Raw genomic sequence first — 15,965 nt, 5'->3', positions numbered from 1 at the left:
CACGTTATCACCTAGCTGCTCCGATGCTGGGATAACGGGGTCAGTACCTTGGAATTAGAGCACTATCCCGGGCCTCGAAAAGCGAGTCTTGTGGTGACACAGCACCCCGGAAAGGACTGAGGTAGACAATGGGACTCATTTCCAAAAGAACCTCGTGGACACCTGGGCTAAAGAGCACAGCCCTGAGTGGGTATATCACATCCCCCACCACGCACCAGCCGCCAGGAAAATCGAATGATAAAATGGACTGTTAAAGACCACACTGAGAGCAACGGGTGGCGGGACCTTCACACATTGGGATACGCATTTTGCAAAAGCCACCTGGTTAATTAACACTGGAGGATCTACCAATCCAGCGGGCTCTGCCCAATCGAAACTTCCACATGCAGTAGAAGGGGATAAAGCCCCCACACAAAGACTATGTCAGGGAAGACAGTCTGGGTTAGTCCTGCCTCAGGCAAAGCCAACCCCATCCATGAGATTGCTTTTTGCTCAAGGACCTGGGTGCAGTTGGTGGGTAACGCGGAAGGATGGGGAATTCCGATGTGTACCTCAAGGAGACTTGACTTTAGGTGAGAACAGCCAATAAATTAAATTGCATGATGTTAATTGCTGAATAACCCTGCCACTGCATGTCATCACTGCTACATTTGCTACACGCCGTATCAATGGTATCACCCAAACCAATGACGGATGAACTTTGATGAAACTGAGCAAAGCACAGCGGTGATGGAACTAGAACTGACTTCAGCAACTAGTGCCCACCACCTTCCTGGAGATCAACAGCGTGGTCTACGGGCACGTGCTGCACCAGATACACGAGCTGCAAGCTTCAGGTGCAGCACACAACAATCCAACACCATCTCTCCTGCCCCGAAAGACTGTTATGACAGATGGAGCCCAAAGTCATGGATTAAAGGAAGGCAACAGACATTTTAGAGGAATGGCCCATAGACTAAGGGAATGATATCTCTGTGTGTGTGTATTTTATATATATAACAAAAATATAAAAGACAGGAAAAGTGGTGGTGATTAACTGGAAAATGTAGGATTGGGGGATGACGTAGATGGTATAGAATAAGGGGCAGGTAAATGTCCGGCTTTCAGCTGGGATAGAATTAATTTTCACAAGAAGCTGGGAGGGGGCACAGCCAGGGCAGCTGATCTAAACTAGCCAAAGAGATATTTGGGGGTGCTGGCAAGTCGGGGGCAAAGACTGCTGCTCAGGAAGGGGCTGTGCATCGGGTTCTGGGTGGTGAGCAACTGCACTGTGTATCACTCGCTTTGTATATTATTTTATCAACATTATTGTTATTCTTTTTCTTTTCCTTTGCTGTTTTATTAAACTGTCTTTATCCCAACCCATGAGTTTCACCTCTTTCTTCTGATTCTCCTCCCCATCCTACTGGGGGGAGGGAGGAGAGGAGTGAGTGAGTGGCTGCACGGTACTTAGTTAATGGCTGGGGCTAAACCACAACACACAGTTAAAAAAAATAAAAACCCCTAAAACACAGAGAAAACCCACCCTGTCCTCATGCCTCTCACTGCACAACCTCTCAAGAGCCCACGCAGAAACGTGGGGGCTCCCAAAGGCAGCCAGAGCATAGCAAGTAAGTGCTGATTTAGTTTTTAAGTGTTAAAAATGCCCCTCACCATGGCTCAAGGCCCATATTCTTAAGAACAGTATGAGTCATTACACAAGGTTAATGCCTTCTACTAAAAACCAGCACAAAAATCTCTCTTCAAGTAAAGCCTTATAAATCACATCTGTGCTAAAGTCCTACGTGTTTCATTTAACGTCCTTGAGAACCGCATAGTAAGACACGTAAATTGTGTATTTCTTACGGCTAAACGCTTTTCTTTTGCATTTTTGGCAGATCCTGGCATTCAGCAGCACCCATCTGACATCCTGCCCCTGCGAGAGCACTGGCCAGATCCGCTCCGGGAACCCCCACGTGACAGGGGCAACAAGGGGCGGCGTTCAATACACAAACGCTGATGGAAGTGCCACGTTTCAGGAACACGTGGCAGTAAAAGACCAAGAAGAATGGATAAACTGAGCCGAGGTGGCTAAACCAGTCTTCAAAGCCTCCACCTCCCCCAGAAAGAGGAAAAAGAAAGACCAGAGACAGATCTGAAAAAGGATATCAAAGCACGAGAGTGTGAAAACATGGCAAATTAACAGAAAATTACTCTCTTGTTCCACCATTTATTTTGGCACCGAAATAGTGGTTCTCAGTTTAACACAAGACTCCCAGCCAGCACCTGCAGACGCTACACTCAGGGCTGCCTCTTAAATCCGCCGCAGGCTGTCTGCGAAGGCTGCAAGAATTCGACTCTTTTTAAAATGACCTGATTTACAACATAATGGTCTAAAAATCTAGGCAGACCCTGGCTACGAGCAGAGGTTACAGTGCTCTGTCCACGAGCTGCCTCAGTGCAGTTTCAGAGCTCAGCAGTTAAAAAAAAAAAAAAAAAAAAAATCAGGCTTTTTAAACTATCCCAGCAGTTTGCCAAGGACGCGAACCGAAGGCTTAGGAAAGGACGCAGAAGAGAACCTGTGTGGTTCGTACATCCTGTGATATTCACGGTCGCCTTCGTGTTTTACGCTACTGTGCGTAACTGTATGCCTGCAGGCTGTGGGGCAGCAGCACTCAGACCCCAATCCAGACCCTCTAAATGCTATAAGGCCCTTTGGCTTCTGCTAAACATGCTGTTGCTATCACCTGGTCATGACCTGACCGTGACGTTTGATGGCTCGGCTTTTAAAGGAAAGATTTCCACAGGGAACAGCACTCTCACCACTTTCTGCTGGCTTTTTGGCTTGAGGGTTTGATGGGCTATTAGCCACACTTTTTAGCATCTTACTTTTCATTGGCTTTGTGACGGTCTCAGCAACAGGGACCTTTTTCATGTCTGGGTTCTTCAGCGTCTTTGCTCTCTTTGCTTCCAAGCCGGCATCGTCGGGAGCTGAGGTTTCCTTCTGAACAGATTCAGACTGTGTTTTGTGCACAAATTCCGCAGACAGGACCTCCGCACCTGGGACAGGGAAGAGGGAGTGCATTTCTTTTGGTTTGAGACATATTCGGATTAAAAAGGAGCAACTGCAGAATAGCCAGTTAAGGAACGTGGAAGGACTGCTTTAGAAGTGATTGGCAGCAGCAGAGTAGTCTCCAATGACTTGATTTATGCATCTGGTCTTATAAACGGGTTTGCTACTGATGTGAGCAATCAGTAAGCAGTTATTAAAAATTAAGCATCACTTCTTAAGCTCATTAAAAGCCTGCTTTCATGACCTAGAATAGGTGTTCTCCAGGGATAAGTCACTCTAATTCCTACCTGGCACACTTGCACCCTGAGGGCGTTTATTTACCTCTTCAAGAAGCACCCAAGAACCTCTCCCAGATCCATCAGCAATGCCACCCAGGCCTGAGGCTACGTGCCCTGGGACAGAGCTTGATGGACTACAACTCAGAGCTGACTTCAGCCCACAGCGGCCAGATGCTGTGGCACCCTCTGTGCTGCCCATTTCCAGTCACTGCTGCTACCTGTGATGTGTGCGAACACCAGGGGAGGTCACCGAGCATGACACTGCCTTCGCAGGCAGGTGGATTCTTTGGATGTTTTCAACCACGTTTTGTCACCAAGGTTGGGATTCATCTCAACCCACTTTGAGTGTCTCTACAAATCAGGTGGAGGATTAGGCTGCCTCAAAAGGACAGGCTTAGTCTATCCTCCGCAGTGAGACAGGAGCCTTCAGAGGACAGTTTATGCCATCGAGACACCACACATGAGCGGCTGGGGCTAGATACCAGCTCTCAGCAGAGTAAATTGGGTGTGATCAATCTCATGCTTCCCATTTCTTCAAGGTCACAACAAGAAAGTTGACTCAGTGTGACCACGTAGAGTGGCTGGTTATCTAGGCAGCCTGTAGTGACCATGGCTTGGGCAACTGCTCCTTGCCTGACCCATCAACAGCCTGTGGACAAGGGGTGCAATAACCATGACCTGGCTGATGTCCACGTGCACAGCCGCCCGTAAGCAAAGGTAGGCAACAGCATGGCCCACTGCACGGGGTTTCAGGCACCTTCACTGAAATTCCCTGTCATAGCCCTGGGCTCCTTCCCAGGCTGAAGGACAGACCACAAATACATCACCACAGACCTATCTGGATGCTCTCAGTAGGTGTCTCTTTGCTCTGGGCACCTGGGGAGATGATGTCTACGACTATCTGAAAGGAGGTTGTAGAGAGGTGGGGGTCGGCCTTTTCTCCCAGGTAACAGGCGATAGGACAAGAGGGAACAGCCTCGAGTTGTACCAAGGGAGGTTTAGACGGGATAGGAGGAAAAACTCTTAAACTGAAGGAGTTATTAAGCATTGGAACGGGCTGCCCAGAGAAGTGGTTGAGGCACCATCCTGGGAGGTATTTAAAAGACGGGTAGACGTGGCGCTTAGAGATATGGTTTAGTGATGGTTTTTGTCAGAGTTAGGTTGATGGTTGGACTCCATCACTTCCAACCAAGGCAATTCTGTGATTCTATGGCGAGGGACATGGCTCCTAGTGAACCCCAAGTATCCCAGCGGATACCCTGGAGAAGCCGGAGAAAGTCACTCCCGTTTATATAGCACTTACCTCTTTTCCTTCTGTGTGGAAACTGCAAATTGGCTAATTTAAGCATGGGCTCATTGGAATTGGCCGTGAGCCCTGGCTTTTTAGGAAAAGAGAGAGACATGTTGATTTTCTTCTTCTTGGTTGCTTTCCTGTTCCTTCCGCTGTCCCCGATCTTGGGGGGTGACCTGGTGCTGGTCCCAACGTCTCGGCAGGATTTCCTCCTGCTCTGCTGCACCCATAGCTTGCTGGCTGAGTTGACGTCTTTTGTGGGCGCTTCACCACCCTGGTCCAGCCCCACAGTGGGCTTTGGGTTTTCACTTTTCACTGCTGTGTTGGGAGGAAGAGGGTCCGGTGGGACAGCTGAAGAGAAGTCCGCTTTACAATTAGCCTGTGAATCGCAGCAAAGAGACTGAACAGCACCAGTCAAACATCCTACGGCAGCCGACGTTTCCAGAGTATAGCTGCTGGGATCGGAGAAATAACACTGCAGCTGGGACAAGGACTGCTCTGACCGTTTTTTGAAGGGATTAGTACATTCATCCTCGGTTGGTGAGAGGAGAGAAGGAAGGGGAACTTCGCTGGTTTGGCCAGCGGCAGGCTGTGGGTTTTGATCAAGCTTTGTGTATTCCTGGAGGTGCTGTTTGATACGTACGCTGGTACTGACTGTGTCCCCCCACGAAGAACTGGTGGCTTTCTGTAAGGCATAGCGAAGTCCAGGCAAAACTGAGGCTATTTTTAATGAGACGTCACTATTGTCACTATCTTCCCTTTCATCTTTTGGATCGTGCTTTTCAACTGCGAAAGGAAAAAAAAAAAATAATAGAATTTTATAAAAATAATTAAAAAAAAGGATTAAGTTCCCCAAGTCACCTCACTGTTACACGCTAAGAAAACATGAAAGCTATGAAAAAGCCCCAGAAACCAACTGTGGGAAAGCAACGGAAGATTGGCGAGGAGGACTGTAAATACACGCGAGTGACTCGCACCTGGGGTACTGGAAAACACGTATAGCACACTAATTGTTATTCAGTCTCAGGCGCTTGGAAGAAAGACACTTAGATAACAGAAGTCTGTGATGGACTCAGGGACACCTTCTCTAGCCGCTTGAGAATCCTGGCCTGTTGCTGAAGAAGATCAAAGCACGGTGGGAAAATTATGGCTGTTTGAACCTTATAAATACCAACAGGAACAGGGAGTCTGCACCCGCTCTTGCTAACATGGACTCTCTCTTGTGCCGCGGTGCCCGCGGTCCCTGCTTGCGTGCCTCTGCCCGGGTGTTGCTTTGGAGATTCCTCGGTCTGCAAGGTATCGAGATTAAATTTGTTCTTAGCCTTTCATCCGTGGTGCGCAGTTCTTCCTGCGTCCTGCCTGCAACGGCTCACACACCAACCTACAAAAAGCTAGCCCCAGGGGCAACGTACTCGTTTGACGGATGCCTGTAACTGCTGAATGTATAAAACGAATTGCACATGGGAGTCAAAAGTGGATTAAACTAAGATGAACGACCGCTGTTGTATCAACTAGCCCCATTCCACAGGAAATTATATGCTGAGATTGCACACATAGTGGTCTAAGTCCCTTCGCTCCAGCAATTCTTGATAGATCCAACCTTTAGGACAGTCAGAGCTCTGAAAATACATGCTTTTTGTTTGTTTTTTTTTTTTAAAATCTGTTTAAGTTTAGGACCATCCATGCAGGGTGTTTAGGCTAGCACCGTTTTCAGATCACTTGTGTTGTTTGTGTCCTTGTTCAGATGCAACTTCCAGCAGCTCGATCTCTACCTGCCGCCAGCGTGGGTGGACACACTTGACATGGAGACACATCGGTGCTCTGGAGTGGGATGCGGAACGCAGACTTACCCGAGCAGACCCGGGGACCATATAAATAAATGACGTGAACCCCTGGGTGATTTTCTAAAGCTGGAGGACTGATCCTAATGAAAACAGCTGGTGTTCCCGTTTTCAGCCAGACCAACGCACGGTGTACCTAACCACCATGTACAGCGCACAGCACCATAGAAGTTTAGCCCCCCATAGGGATCAATATGAACAAATCCCCAGGCTTGAGGGTCGCCATGGAAGACATCACTGTGGAAGTAGACTCTGCTTGGCGTAGCAGCATCCTCTCAGCGTCTGGAAATGCCTGGAAAGCCCGCGTGATGTGCAGAGCCGGTCGGCGGAGCTCCCTTTGCACACAGGCCAGACTTATCTGGCTTCATCCACTGCAACCCAGCCGTTCGATGCTGGCGTTCTGCACCCTCAGGCTTGGCCCATCTGCATGTTACGATCCAGCTCTGAGGTTTCTTTTGGCTGCAGGGCCAGGCTGACAACCCCAGTGCCCTTCCCCGTCACTTCTCGTCCCAGCAAGGCAAAGGCGTTTCTCTTTCCCTCCCAGCTGTGCAATTTTCTTCGCCTATTGGCCCTGCCTTGCACTGGCAATGCTGGTCCTTGCTACCGGCAAGCCCAGGCATCCCCGTGAGCCACCTCCCAGCCGCCTGCCTCCGCCGCTGGCTCAGGAACGCTGCGGCACGTCTGCACAGCGGGCTTGTTACGCCTGCCCTACATTCCTTCCGACGGCTGTCTGGACAGGAAGGGAACAGATTCAGAGGCAGCTTTTTTCGAAATGGGAAATATTATCCATGCTTTGAGTCTGGGCTGAACCACTTCAAATGCGTCCGTCCTTCACCCTCCTTTTCTCTTTGCATCTCCCTTGCCATCTTGGGTGACCATTCCTTTTCAATCCCAAATCCCTGCTCTGCTTTTCTTCATAAAAAGGAGAAGCCCTAAAGCAAAAAGGGTTTCTAACCTCAGTGCAAAGAGGTCTCTGACCCAGGGGGCAGTCGGGGCTGGCTGGGGTAACATCGCTCACACAGGCAGAAAGGGACAGCACGTGCAGGAGTCCCGCTGGCACCAGAGCGAGGACATCTGGAAGCCATCAACACCCAGATCATGTCACGTAACAGCGTGGAGCGTTTGCTCAACGTTATCCTCTCTCCCTGCCTCTTTGCTTCGCTGCCAGCTACTCTCCGGTTGCCCAGGCTTTGCGTCCTCTTTAGCATCAACACCAGCCACAGGCAACATCTGCTACAGCCCCAAACCTTCCTACAAACTGGCTGCTTGCACCGTCTTCGCTCCAGGACGTTCCTTACGCCTGTGCCCTCTCCTGTCTCCACCACCTTCTTCCACAGTAACCCTCTTCGAGATAAATACCTCCTTGCCCTTTTCCCTCCCTCCCCCAGCACACAGTGCTTGCAGTCAGCCTTGCAGGAATAGATCCCTCTGCTCTGGAGGGTATTTTCTGCCTGTTGTTGGGCTGGTCAGAACAATATCTGGGTGCTCAGTTCCCACCTCCAGTCTGGTCTCCAGGCTTTCTTTCCCTTCACCTCACCCACCTTCAGGCCCTGGCTTCAGGTGTCACAGCAACAACCTGATCCCAGGTTTGACCTGGCACTTTGGGTCTTCAGGAGGAGCCCGGATCTCTCCTACGCCTAGAAAAGAAACTAGAAAAGTTGCCACTCTAACACAGCCAGACTGTCTGACTGAATTCAGTCAAAAGACATTTGCACCCCACGCTGCCGAGATACCATCACATCTTCACCCGACTTACAAGCCCACTTCATATGCAGATCCTGAAGGAGAAAGTTTATAGCTGGAAGTTAAACACCAACAAGGACAAAGCAATCCACGCTCGGATGTGCTGGTAGTTCCTGTTGGCTCTTCTGCCGATTTTATCTTCCAGGGAGGGGAGATGGGAATGTCCTGTGCAGCTCCGTCAGCAATGCCAGCCATCGCTCACACAAGACGTGGACTGAAATACCAGCATGTGCTGCCATAAACAGTCTCTTGGCTTGTCCCTGGGATGACTCAACAAAAAGCAAGCCAGAAGTTACGCAGAGCAAGAGGCCCCTGTTTATATGTTGCTCGGGGATCTGCAAGGCTAGAAGTATTCCTGGTGGAGTGGATGCGATGAGAGGAAATTGTAGGGTGAATATTTCCACATAGACGGTGCAGAATAAAGCCAGCCGATACAGAGAAAGTTTGAGGCAAATGCAACAGATGTTGAAGCTTGTTCTTATTTCAGGATGCGCGTGTTCAAACTGTGCAATCTTTATTTTCTCTTATTTCGTGCCTGTGTTTGTTCTGCGTGAAAAGCAGCACGTTTTGGGGCTGCAGACAGCCTGGATTCACCTCCCACGTCCCAGAGCTGTGACTCACCTTGATGGGTCACACCAGCTCCCTGCCTGCCTGCCTCCCTCCCTCCCCTGTTGAGCACCCTGACCAGTCGTCACGGCTCCGCCACCAGCACTTACAGATCCCGCAGCGGAGAAGTCACACAACACAGCTGAGTCTCCAAACCCTTGCTGCTCTTTAGGGAGCAATGCCCCTTTCTCCATCTCTCCTCGCCCTGCCCACACCTTTCACAGAGCCCATTTCACTTGTTATCTCAGCAGAAAACAATTCACTTATTTTTTTTTAGGGCAGGCTGTTTTCCTGCTGGTTTAGCAAATCACATCAGCTCCGTGCGGGATCCAGCAAATGCCATGTGCCGTTCTGCTCCCTGAGCACAGCTCCAGAGCACTTTTAAGGACATAAACCAGGGTCTGCAGGAGTCAGATTCCTATGCACACACATAAGACAGTTCAGGGAGTGGATGCTGCTGAAAACCAACTGAGAGGGAGAAAAGTGATTATTTTTCACTCACGTCAGCTTCTTGCAAAGGGACAAGGATGCACAGTGACAGAGACATGCGGACCTGGTTTAGCTCAGCTAAAAACGCAGCATAGCTAGAGAGTTGAGACTTTTCTCTCCTCTTTTAACACCCTTCATGCTAAAGCTGTAGGTGGTTCTGAGCAGAGACATCAGTTTTTGAAGAAGAACGTGTCCGTGAGGACCTCCTGGTAAGGATCCCACACCCAAAACACGGTGTCCAAAGCCAGCAAAAGGGAACCTCCCTACCTCTCAGGCACATCGACCGGGACGAGGTGAACAGAAACAGGGCCAGGAGGCTGACAGGCTCCTTGGGGTCAAACCCTATGAGAGAAAAGCAACAGGCTTTGTTCAGACTGAGGGTGCCCACCCCTCCATTTCTAAAACAGAGCAGGATGTTTAAGCAGATATTGGTTTCTACGTAGCCATGTCTTACCATCATCTCGTGCCAAGGCAGAGGACGTGAGGAGGATAAGGAATCCTTGATCTTGTAAATATTTGATGATTGCCTACAACAAACAGATAGGAAGTTCGAGCAACCACTCCCTTTCCTCCTTAGCACACTTTACATCAACTGCCAACACAACTGTCAAGAAGCCCTGATCGCTGGTGGTGTGCCAACGCCACCAGCTCACTCCCTGTTGAGGAGGACACTGCTCGTTTCATACCGTTTGGGTCAACTGGGACCTGTAACCACGAGCACTTCATTTATGTTATTATTCAGCGCTCAAATTCCTCCCATCTGATTCCTTAAAAATAAACATGCTTAGCCAAACTATCTGTAATTAATGAACAAGATTAATAATTTTAGCCCCTTCAGTTCAAAAGCTTCTGGGTATCTCAGCCAGCAATTGCTTTCCGCAGCCCAAAGGGAAGGTTTTCCCAGCTGGAAAAGCAAAGCTGGACACCAACATCTGACTGTTCCAGCCACACGCCTGACTGAAGCCCAGGCCATGCAGCTTGCTTATTAGCAGCATCATCATCAATGAACACGTGAAAAAAAAATCTGCTGAGTCTAAGCGACGCCTGCGACTGTCTCAGAGCTGGATGACTGCATGTCTAAGAGGCACTTATCGAGGCTTTTCTTGTGTTTGGGTGTTGCGTGATGCCTCATTGCAGAGCCTGGCTTGGACTGCCTTTCCCTCCGTGGGGACACCCATTTGGATCTCTTTCTTCCATGCAGACACATCTTTTCCAGAAACCTACAGGAACTGAATAACCCTAGGGCTTCTAATGCTCCGTGAAACTCCACTGATCCCATTCAGTAAATTCAGACATAACAGAGGATTGGATTAACGCCTACAGCCTCGTTTCTCCAGGACAACAGAACAACTTTGGAACTGCTGAACAATTTCAGTGTAATATTCACTATTCAGAACAGTATCTCCTTGCTTCGGTTGTCTCAAGCCAGCAGAAGGGGTAAGAGCCAGCACCTCTGCTGCATAAATCCAGCTCAATGGAACAGCTGTGGTTTCTTACCGACAAGACAATTTTCAGGCAGGTGATTGTCTTTGCTATCCCCCCTTTTTTCCCTTCTATTGTTACCAATAAATTAAATCAATATTTTAGGCAGTCCGAGTGCTTTTCTTACGGGGACCCACAACAAACGCTTGCTCTGTTATCGTTACATATGGGAAAGCTGCACATCGGCGGGCAGCTCTTCAACAGTGCCGCACAGCGAGAGCGCTTCCAGGCAGTTCATGGGCCGCTGCCAGCTTACAGTGAAGGGAGGACGTGCCCATCCAGCTGCGAGTTTGCGGCCATGAATTTACAACCCTGAATCTATAGGAAGCATCAGATGTGAGAGAGCAACCAGCAGCAGCAAAGCCAAACCCAACTGAACCACAAATCCCAGCAGAGACGCAGGTGCGGAGCTCCACAGGGGTGGGGTTTGTCCCCTTGGAGTCACAAGGAGACGTGACAATCTCACCGGGAACAAAAAGACCCCGTGTGCTGGAAAAAAAAGCCTTATCGGATAATATACTGCAAGGGAAATCTCCCTTTAAAAAAAGGGTAAATCTCAACACCTTCAGAGCTACCAGAAGCCCAACTGTGAGTATGTAGCAGAGCAGGGGATATTTTTCAGCCACAAGGGAGAAAGGCAGGCACGCGACAGCTTATGCCTTTTGCTTAGCAACTATCATTTTGGCACTGGGGGACTTGGCTTCTGCGTTCTCAATATATAAGATCCCCTTGCAGTCCTTGTCCACCACGCTGTTTGCAATGCAAGGGGGGGAAAATCATTAATAAAGACAATAAAATAATCCCATCTGGCATAAACATAGCTAAAGAAGAGGTTTTGCCTGGTCTAATGCTTTCTGCTCAGCAGGGCGTGCTCACCCTAGGAATCAGTTCCCAGCGCATAGTGGGTAATCTTCAGTTAACAATTTATATACAGAAAGGCTATGTTTGAGAATAAGAACGCAGGAAAATAATACTTAAAGCAGGGAAATTAATTCCCTTTTGCTTTAGATCAGAATCTGTGAATAACGTTAGCAAAAGTTTCGAGACATCATTTAAAAGGCCACTTTCCTCCCAGAAAGACAATATCTTAAAATACTTACCAAGTCATTTTCCTTTAGATTTTCTACTAACTGGTCCATTTTATATTGATCCTTATTTGATATTTCTACTTCATACAGACTGAAGTAAACACCCTGAAAGCAGACTGCAGACACAAGAGAGAATTTGATGTTGAAATAGTGCCTCTTGCATGAACTCCAAACAAACAAGTGCTCCAGGAATCTGGAGGAATCTCCAGGAATCTACCAGGAAGATGGGCGTGGAATTGGTGGAAGCACTGGGTTTAAAAAAAAGAAACTTAGCAAGATTTCCTAACCTATACATTCATACCACAGTGAGTTTCCTCTTCAACCCGTGGTTCACAGGAGATGGTTCCTATCTTATCGCTGCAGCTAACAATGCTGTGTGCTTTGACAGAGACGGGGAGCCTTTCCGAGGGAAATACCTCATTGTAACACGCCATAATCTCCCCTGCTATGGAGTATCCTTATTCTGCGCTCTGATCTCCAAGGGAGTTTAACAAAGGCAAGATCTCGGTCCCACATTATCCCTCCTGAATCCCACAGCAAAATTCTTCTGTTCAAGTATTTCCTCTCTTTCACCAGCCAACTGGAAGACTGTGGCTCCACAGCACCTTCATCAAGTGTCGCTGTGGCCTCCCCCGACTTCTCCTGCCTCCTCCTCTGCCCTGGCACTATCCTGTTTCCACCTGCACGGTGAGCTGAATGCTAACCCCCAAAACAGGCTGGCTGTCAGCCGGTCCAATTGATGCCCCGACCTGGCTCAACAGAGCTGATACACAGATGGGAGGCGACGCTGCAGCAGCCCACATTTATTTTGGTGCAAGATGACATGGAGACACACCTGGAGCTTCTGCAAATCCCATCCAGAGTTATCCATGTGCAACCTGTGGTATACGTCAGTAACTGCGTTTACGTTGCATCGCATAGCCGCTCACAGCCATAACCTGAGAGCTGCCAGGCTCATCAAAACTCTCAACTAAAAAGCAATCGGTAGTATGAACCCCGCAGCGTAATTAGACACAGGTCCCCTCCTCCCCACCCTGACCAGGACAGAGAGTGGCTGACTGCAGGCAAGCAGGGTCTCTTCGCACCACTAAGAGGACAGCAGAGCCCTTCTCCCTTCCCCAAATCTGTGCGTTTATTTGCCGATTGCTGAGTATTCCCTGCCTCTCCTCCAAGGTTTCCGGAGTCCTCTCCCCTCTCATGCTGCCGTTCCCTGTCACTGTCAGTCCCGCTAAAGTGACAAGTAGGCTACCCGTGACGCAAAGCTACTGCAAGCAGCTACAGCTTTTTTAGCTTTGGCTGGCAGTTACCCTCATCCACCCAGATGCAGGAGACATGGGGTCAGACCCCAGGAGGTGGAGTGTCCCTCACCCGGTAGGGAGATCACGTGAGAAGGGGAGGGAAAGTTTGTCTCCTTGCATTTGCTCTCAGTTGCACCACGTCTGGCACCTTGCAGGATGGGAGCCCAGAACTCAGAACAGTCTCCCACCCTGTTCTGTCCCAGGAATGGGTGGATTAAAGGGCTGCTTTGGGAAAAGGATTATATCACACCAGGAGACCACATGAAGTGTGGCCAAGAAAACATCCCTGTGCTGCGTTGGCATTTTTCCTCACTTATCTGCAATCCGCCACCCTTCAAGACAGGATCCAGCGCTTTGTGGAACCGAGCTCTGACCCCCCACGGCAATTCCTTTGGCACAGCACAAGCAGATGGTACTCATCACATCTGCAGGTTTTGCACTCACCTTCATTCTCAATGTAATTTCTTTTTCCAAACGCAGCTTCTGGTAGCTTTTTCTTCAAGTCGGACAAACCCATGACATGGTTAATGTCCAGGTTGGGAGGCCTGCGGGGATAAAGCAGCAGACAGTGAGATCACAAGCACAAAAGGTTCCCAGAATTAAGCACAGCAAAAGAGCCCTGGTTGCCCTGTCATTGTGAAACCAGAGAAAGCAGTTCTGGAGAAGGCTGGAGAAGGCACAGCTTGCCTAGCAATTAGCTAATTTGAGGATCGGGTTTGGAAACACCTCCAAACACTGATATTGGTGGCTGTGTTACTGGCTGTCACTGGCTGTTTCGCATTGCTGGCTGCTGGTTGGCTTCTGACTACTATAGATTTTAAATATCTCCTTTTTTTTGGAGCGCTAGTTACCTCAATAATTTATTTGTCATCGTGCCGATCTGTAAACAGAACTGGCTGATGGTACACGCGCCACCAGGAAGCCCACTTTTCACAAGGGGAAAAATCCCACGCAGGAATAACTGATTTGGAATAAACATCCCAAAGCAGTTAACAAAAAAAAAAAGAGATGACAAAATACAGCTGCTCCCAGCTGCCTGGGGCCAGGGCCTGATCTCATGTCCTCATCCAGCTGTTGCTGTGACACTCCACCGCTTGCTGCCCAACGCCATTTTCCTGACACCGATGTTTGCCCCGACAGCGCAAGAAGGTGCTGATCAATGAAGGGATGGGGCAGGAGAGATAAAACTGGCTTTCGCTGGTACATAGACACCCAAAGGCGATCCCAAAACGACTTGCAAGAGTGACTATAATGCTACACACTCCACAAACTGCACAGAAAGAAGAGAAAGCGGCAACTTACAGCTGGGCTGGAATTGTGGAGCTGTATGGGGTCCTCAGGGCGATGTTGCACAAGAGCTGGCCCCGGATGGAGAGCTGCCCCCTCCACGGACAGTACAATGCTACAGGCAAAAGGGAGAACGGCTCAGGGAAAGCAGAAGAGGAGGGCAAACAGAGAAAGGTACATTTATAAAACAAAAACAACCACCAGATGCTCCTACCTTTGTGATTAAGCTCAGGTCTAGAGAAAAGGGAGAAAAAGAGGAATATTTAGCAATGGGAAGAATTAAAACAGCCCCCAAAAGCGACTGGGTATTTTAAAACAACAGCGAGTTGCTTACAGGCTCTCTATAGCCAAGACGGGCATTTCCTTCGGCTCCCTGTACTGGCAAGCGATGATTATGTACGGGCAGATCTGCCTGGGCCGCTCGGCAGTGCTGCCATCGGACACTTCGTACACGTAATACTGGGGTGAGAAAGGAAACAGATGAAAAAACAAGGTGAGGAATGAGCGAGGCACCCAGGCCAGCGCTGTATTCCCCTGCAGCCCACACGTGAGCCGTCTGCACCGTCCTGTTCCAAACCTATACCTGGCTCTGCTCGAAGGCCTGGCAGTGGCTGGTCTTTGATGGTGTGTTGTTTCTGCTCACGGCGACGTGGCAGTCATAGCCAGGAGATGGGCAGGTGTAGCTGGTTGTGTAATTTTCAGATACCACCTTGACCTTCCCCTGTGTCGGACAATTTACAGGAAAAAAGAAGAAAGAAAAAGAAGAATACACATAATTGTTCACAGAAACTTATTTCAAAAGACTCCCGAATCCTCCTTTTCCCCATAGAGAGCGCTGCTGGCAGCCCCACGTTCCCCACCACTTGAGAGGGGGTTGTGCGTGTTTGTGTCTTTCCAAACACAAGGGCCCGACTTGGCCAAGTTCAGCACAGCAGACAAATCTGCACTGCTCAGGAGAGTGAACGGGAGCAGCGTGTTTTCAGTGCCAGCGACAGAGCAGGACACAGCAGGGAGGGGAGAAAGGGGCCCACAGCGGCACCATGGAGGAACAGAATGGGGCCGTGATCTGAGCCACCTTAGGGCTTCCCCCTCAAACCCCCAAAAAGCCTGAGAGCTCAGGTGACCCTATGGGGAATTTCTGTTGTCACCGGTGGAATGTGGAAGGTCCTCTGCATTCTCTGCTGCCCTGCAGGCCACCAGTCAAGCCCAGTCGGATCTCTTGCTTTCTAGCCTAACAGATCCCACAGCCAAAAATCCCGATGAGCTCTCAACAGCGCTGATTTTACACCCCACCACAGTTATAGGCATCAATGTCATCTTTAAAACTGCCTGCACTGTATAGTGGCTTCTGAAAATCATCCCACATCAAAAGAAACACTTGCATTTTACCTTAATTAGCTTAAAAATGACAATATAGCCTGATTTTCCATGATACCAGGGTCTTGGATGAAGACAGTCTGCATACTTGGAAATATAAACCCCTGTGAAAACAAAGCAATGCAAGATAACA

The 15,965-nt window shown here is 49.2% G+C and overlaps 1 protein-coding gene across 5 annotated transcripts in view; it reads right to left on the bottom strand.

The window, feature by feature from the left end:
• The window catches only part of TASOR2 (transcription activation suppressor family member 2), a 49,794-nt gene that overhangs the window by 16,832 nt on the left and 16,997 nt on the right, over positions 1 to 15,965 (bottom strand). For all 5 annotated transcript variants that reach the window (XM_054193021.1, XM_054192988.1, XM_054193004.1 and 2 more), the window contains exons 5-15: positions 15,845 to 15,936; positions 15,039 to 15,176; positions 14,790 to 14,914; positions 14,670 to 14,689; positions 14,471 to 14,570; positions 13,613 to 13,713; positions 11,883 to 11,986; positions 9,755 to 9,827; positions 9,568 to 9,642; positions 4,634 to 5,407; positions 2,869 to 3,039 (exon numbers count right to left, since the gene is read on the bottom strand). In XM_054193021.1, coding sequence (XP_054048996.1) covers positions 2,869 to 3,039; positions 4,634 to 5,407; positions 9,568 to 9,642; positions 9,755 to 9,827; positions 11,883 to 11,986; positions 13,613 to 13,713; positions 14,471 to 14,570; positions 14,670 to 14,689; positions 14,790 to 14,914; positions 15,039 to 15,176; positions 15,845 to 15,936 — 1,773 coding nt within the window. The remainder of the gene's footprint in view (positions 1 to 2,868; positions 3,040 to 4,633; positions 5,408 to 9,567; positions 9,643 to 9,754; positions 9,828 to 11,882; positions 11,987 to 13,612; positions 13,714 to 14,470; positions 14,571 to 14,669; positions 14,690 to 14,789; positions 14,915 to 15,038; positions 15,177 to 15,844; positions 15,937 to 15,965) is intronic.

The sequence above is a fragment of the Rissa tridactyla genome, chromosome 1, assembly GCF_028500815.1.
Source record: "Rissa tridactyla isolate bRisTri1 chromosome 1, bRisTri1.patW.cur.20221130, whole genome shotgun sequence".
Lineage (NCBI taxonomy): Eukaryota > Metazoa > Chordata > Aves > Charadriiformes > Laridae > Rissa > Rissa tridactyla.
The sequence above is the reverse complement of the archived record's forward strand: the minus strand, read 5'-3'. Positions and strand labels throughout refer to the sequence as shown.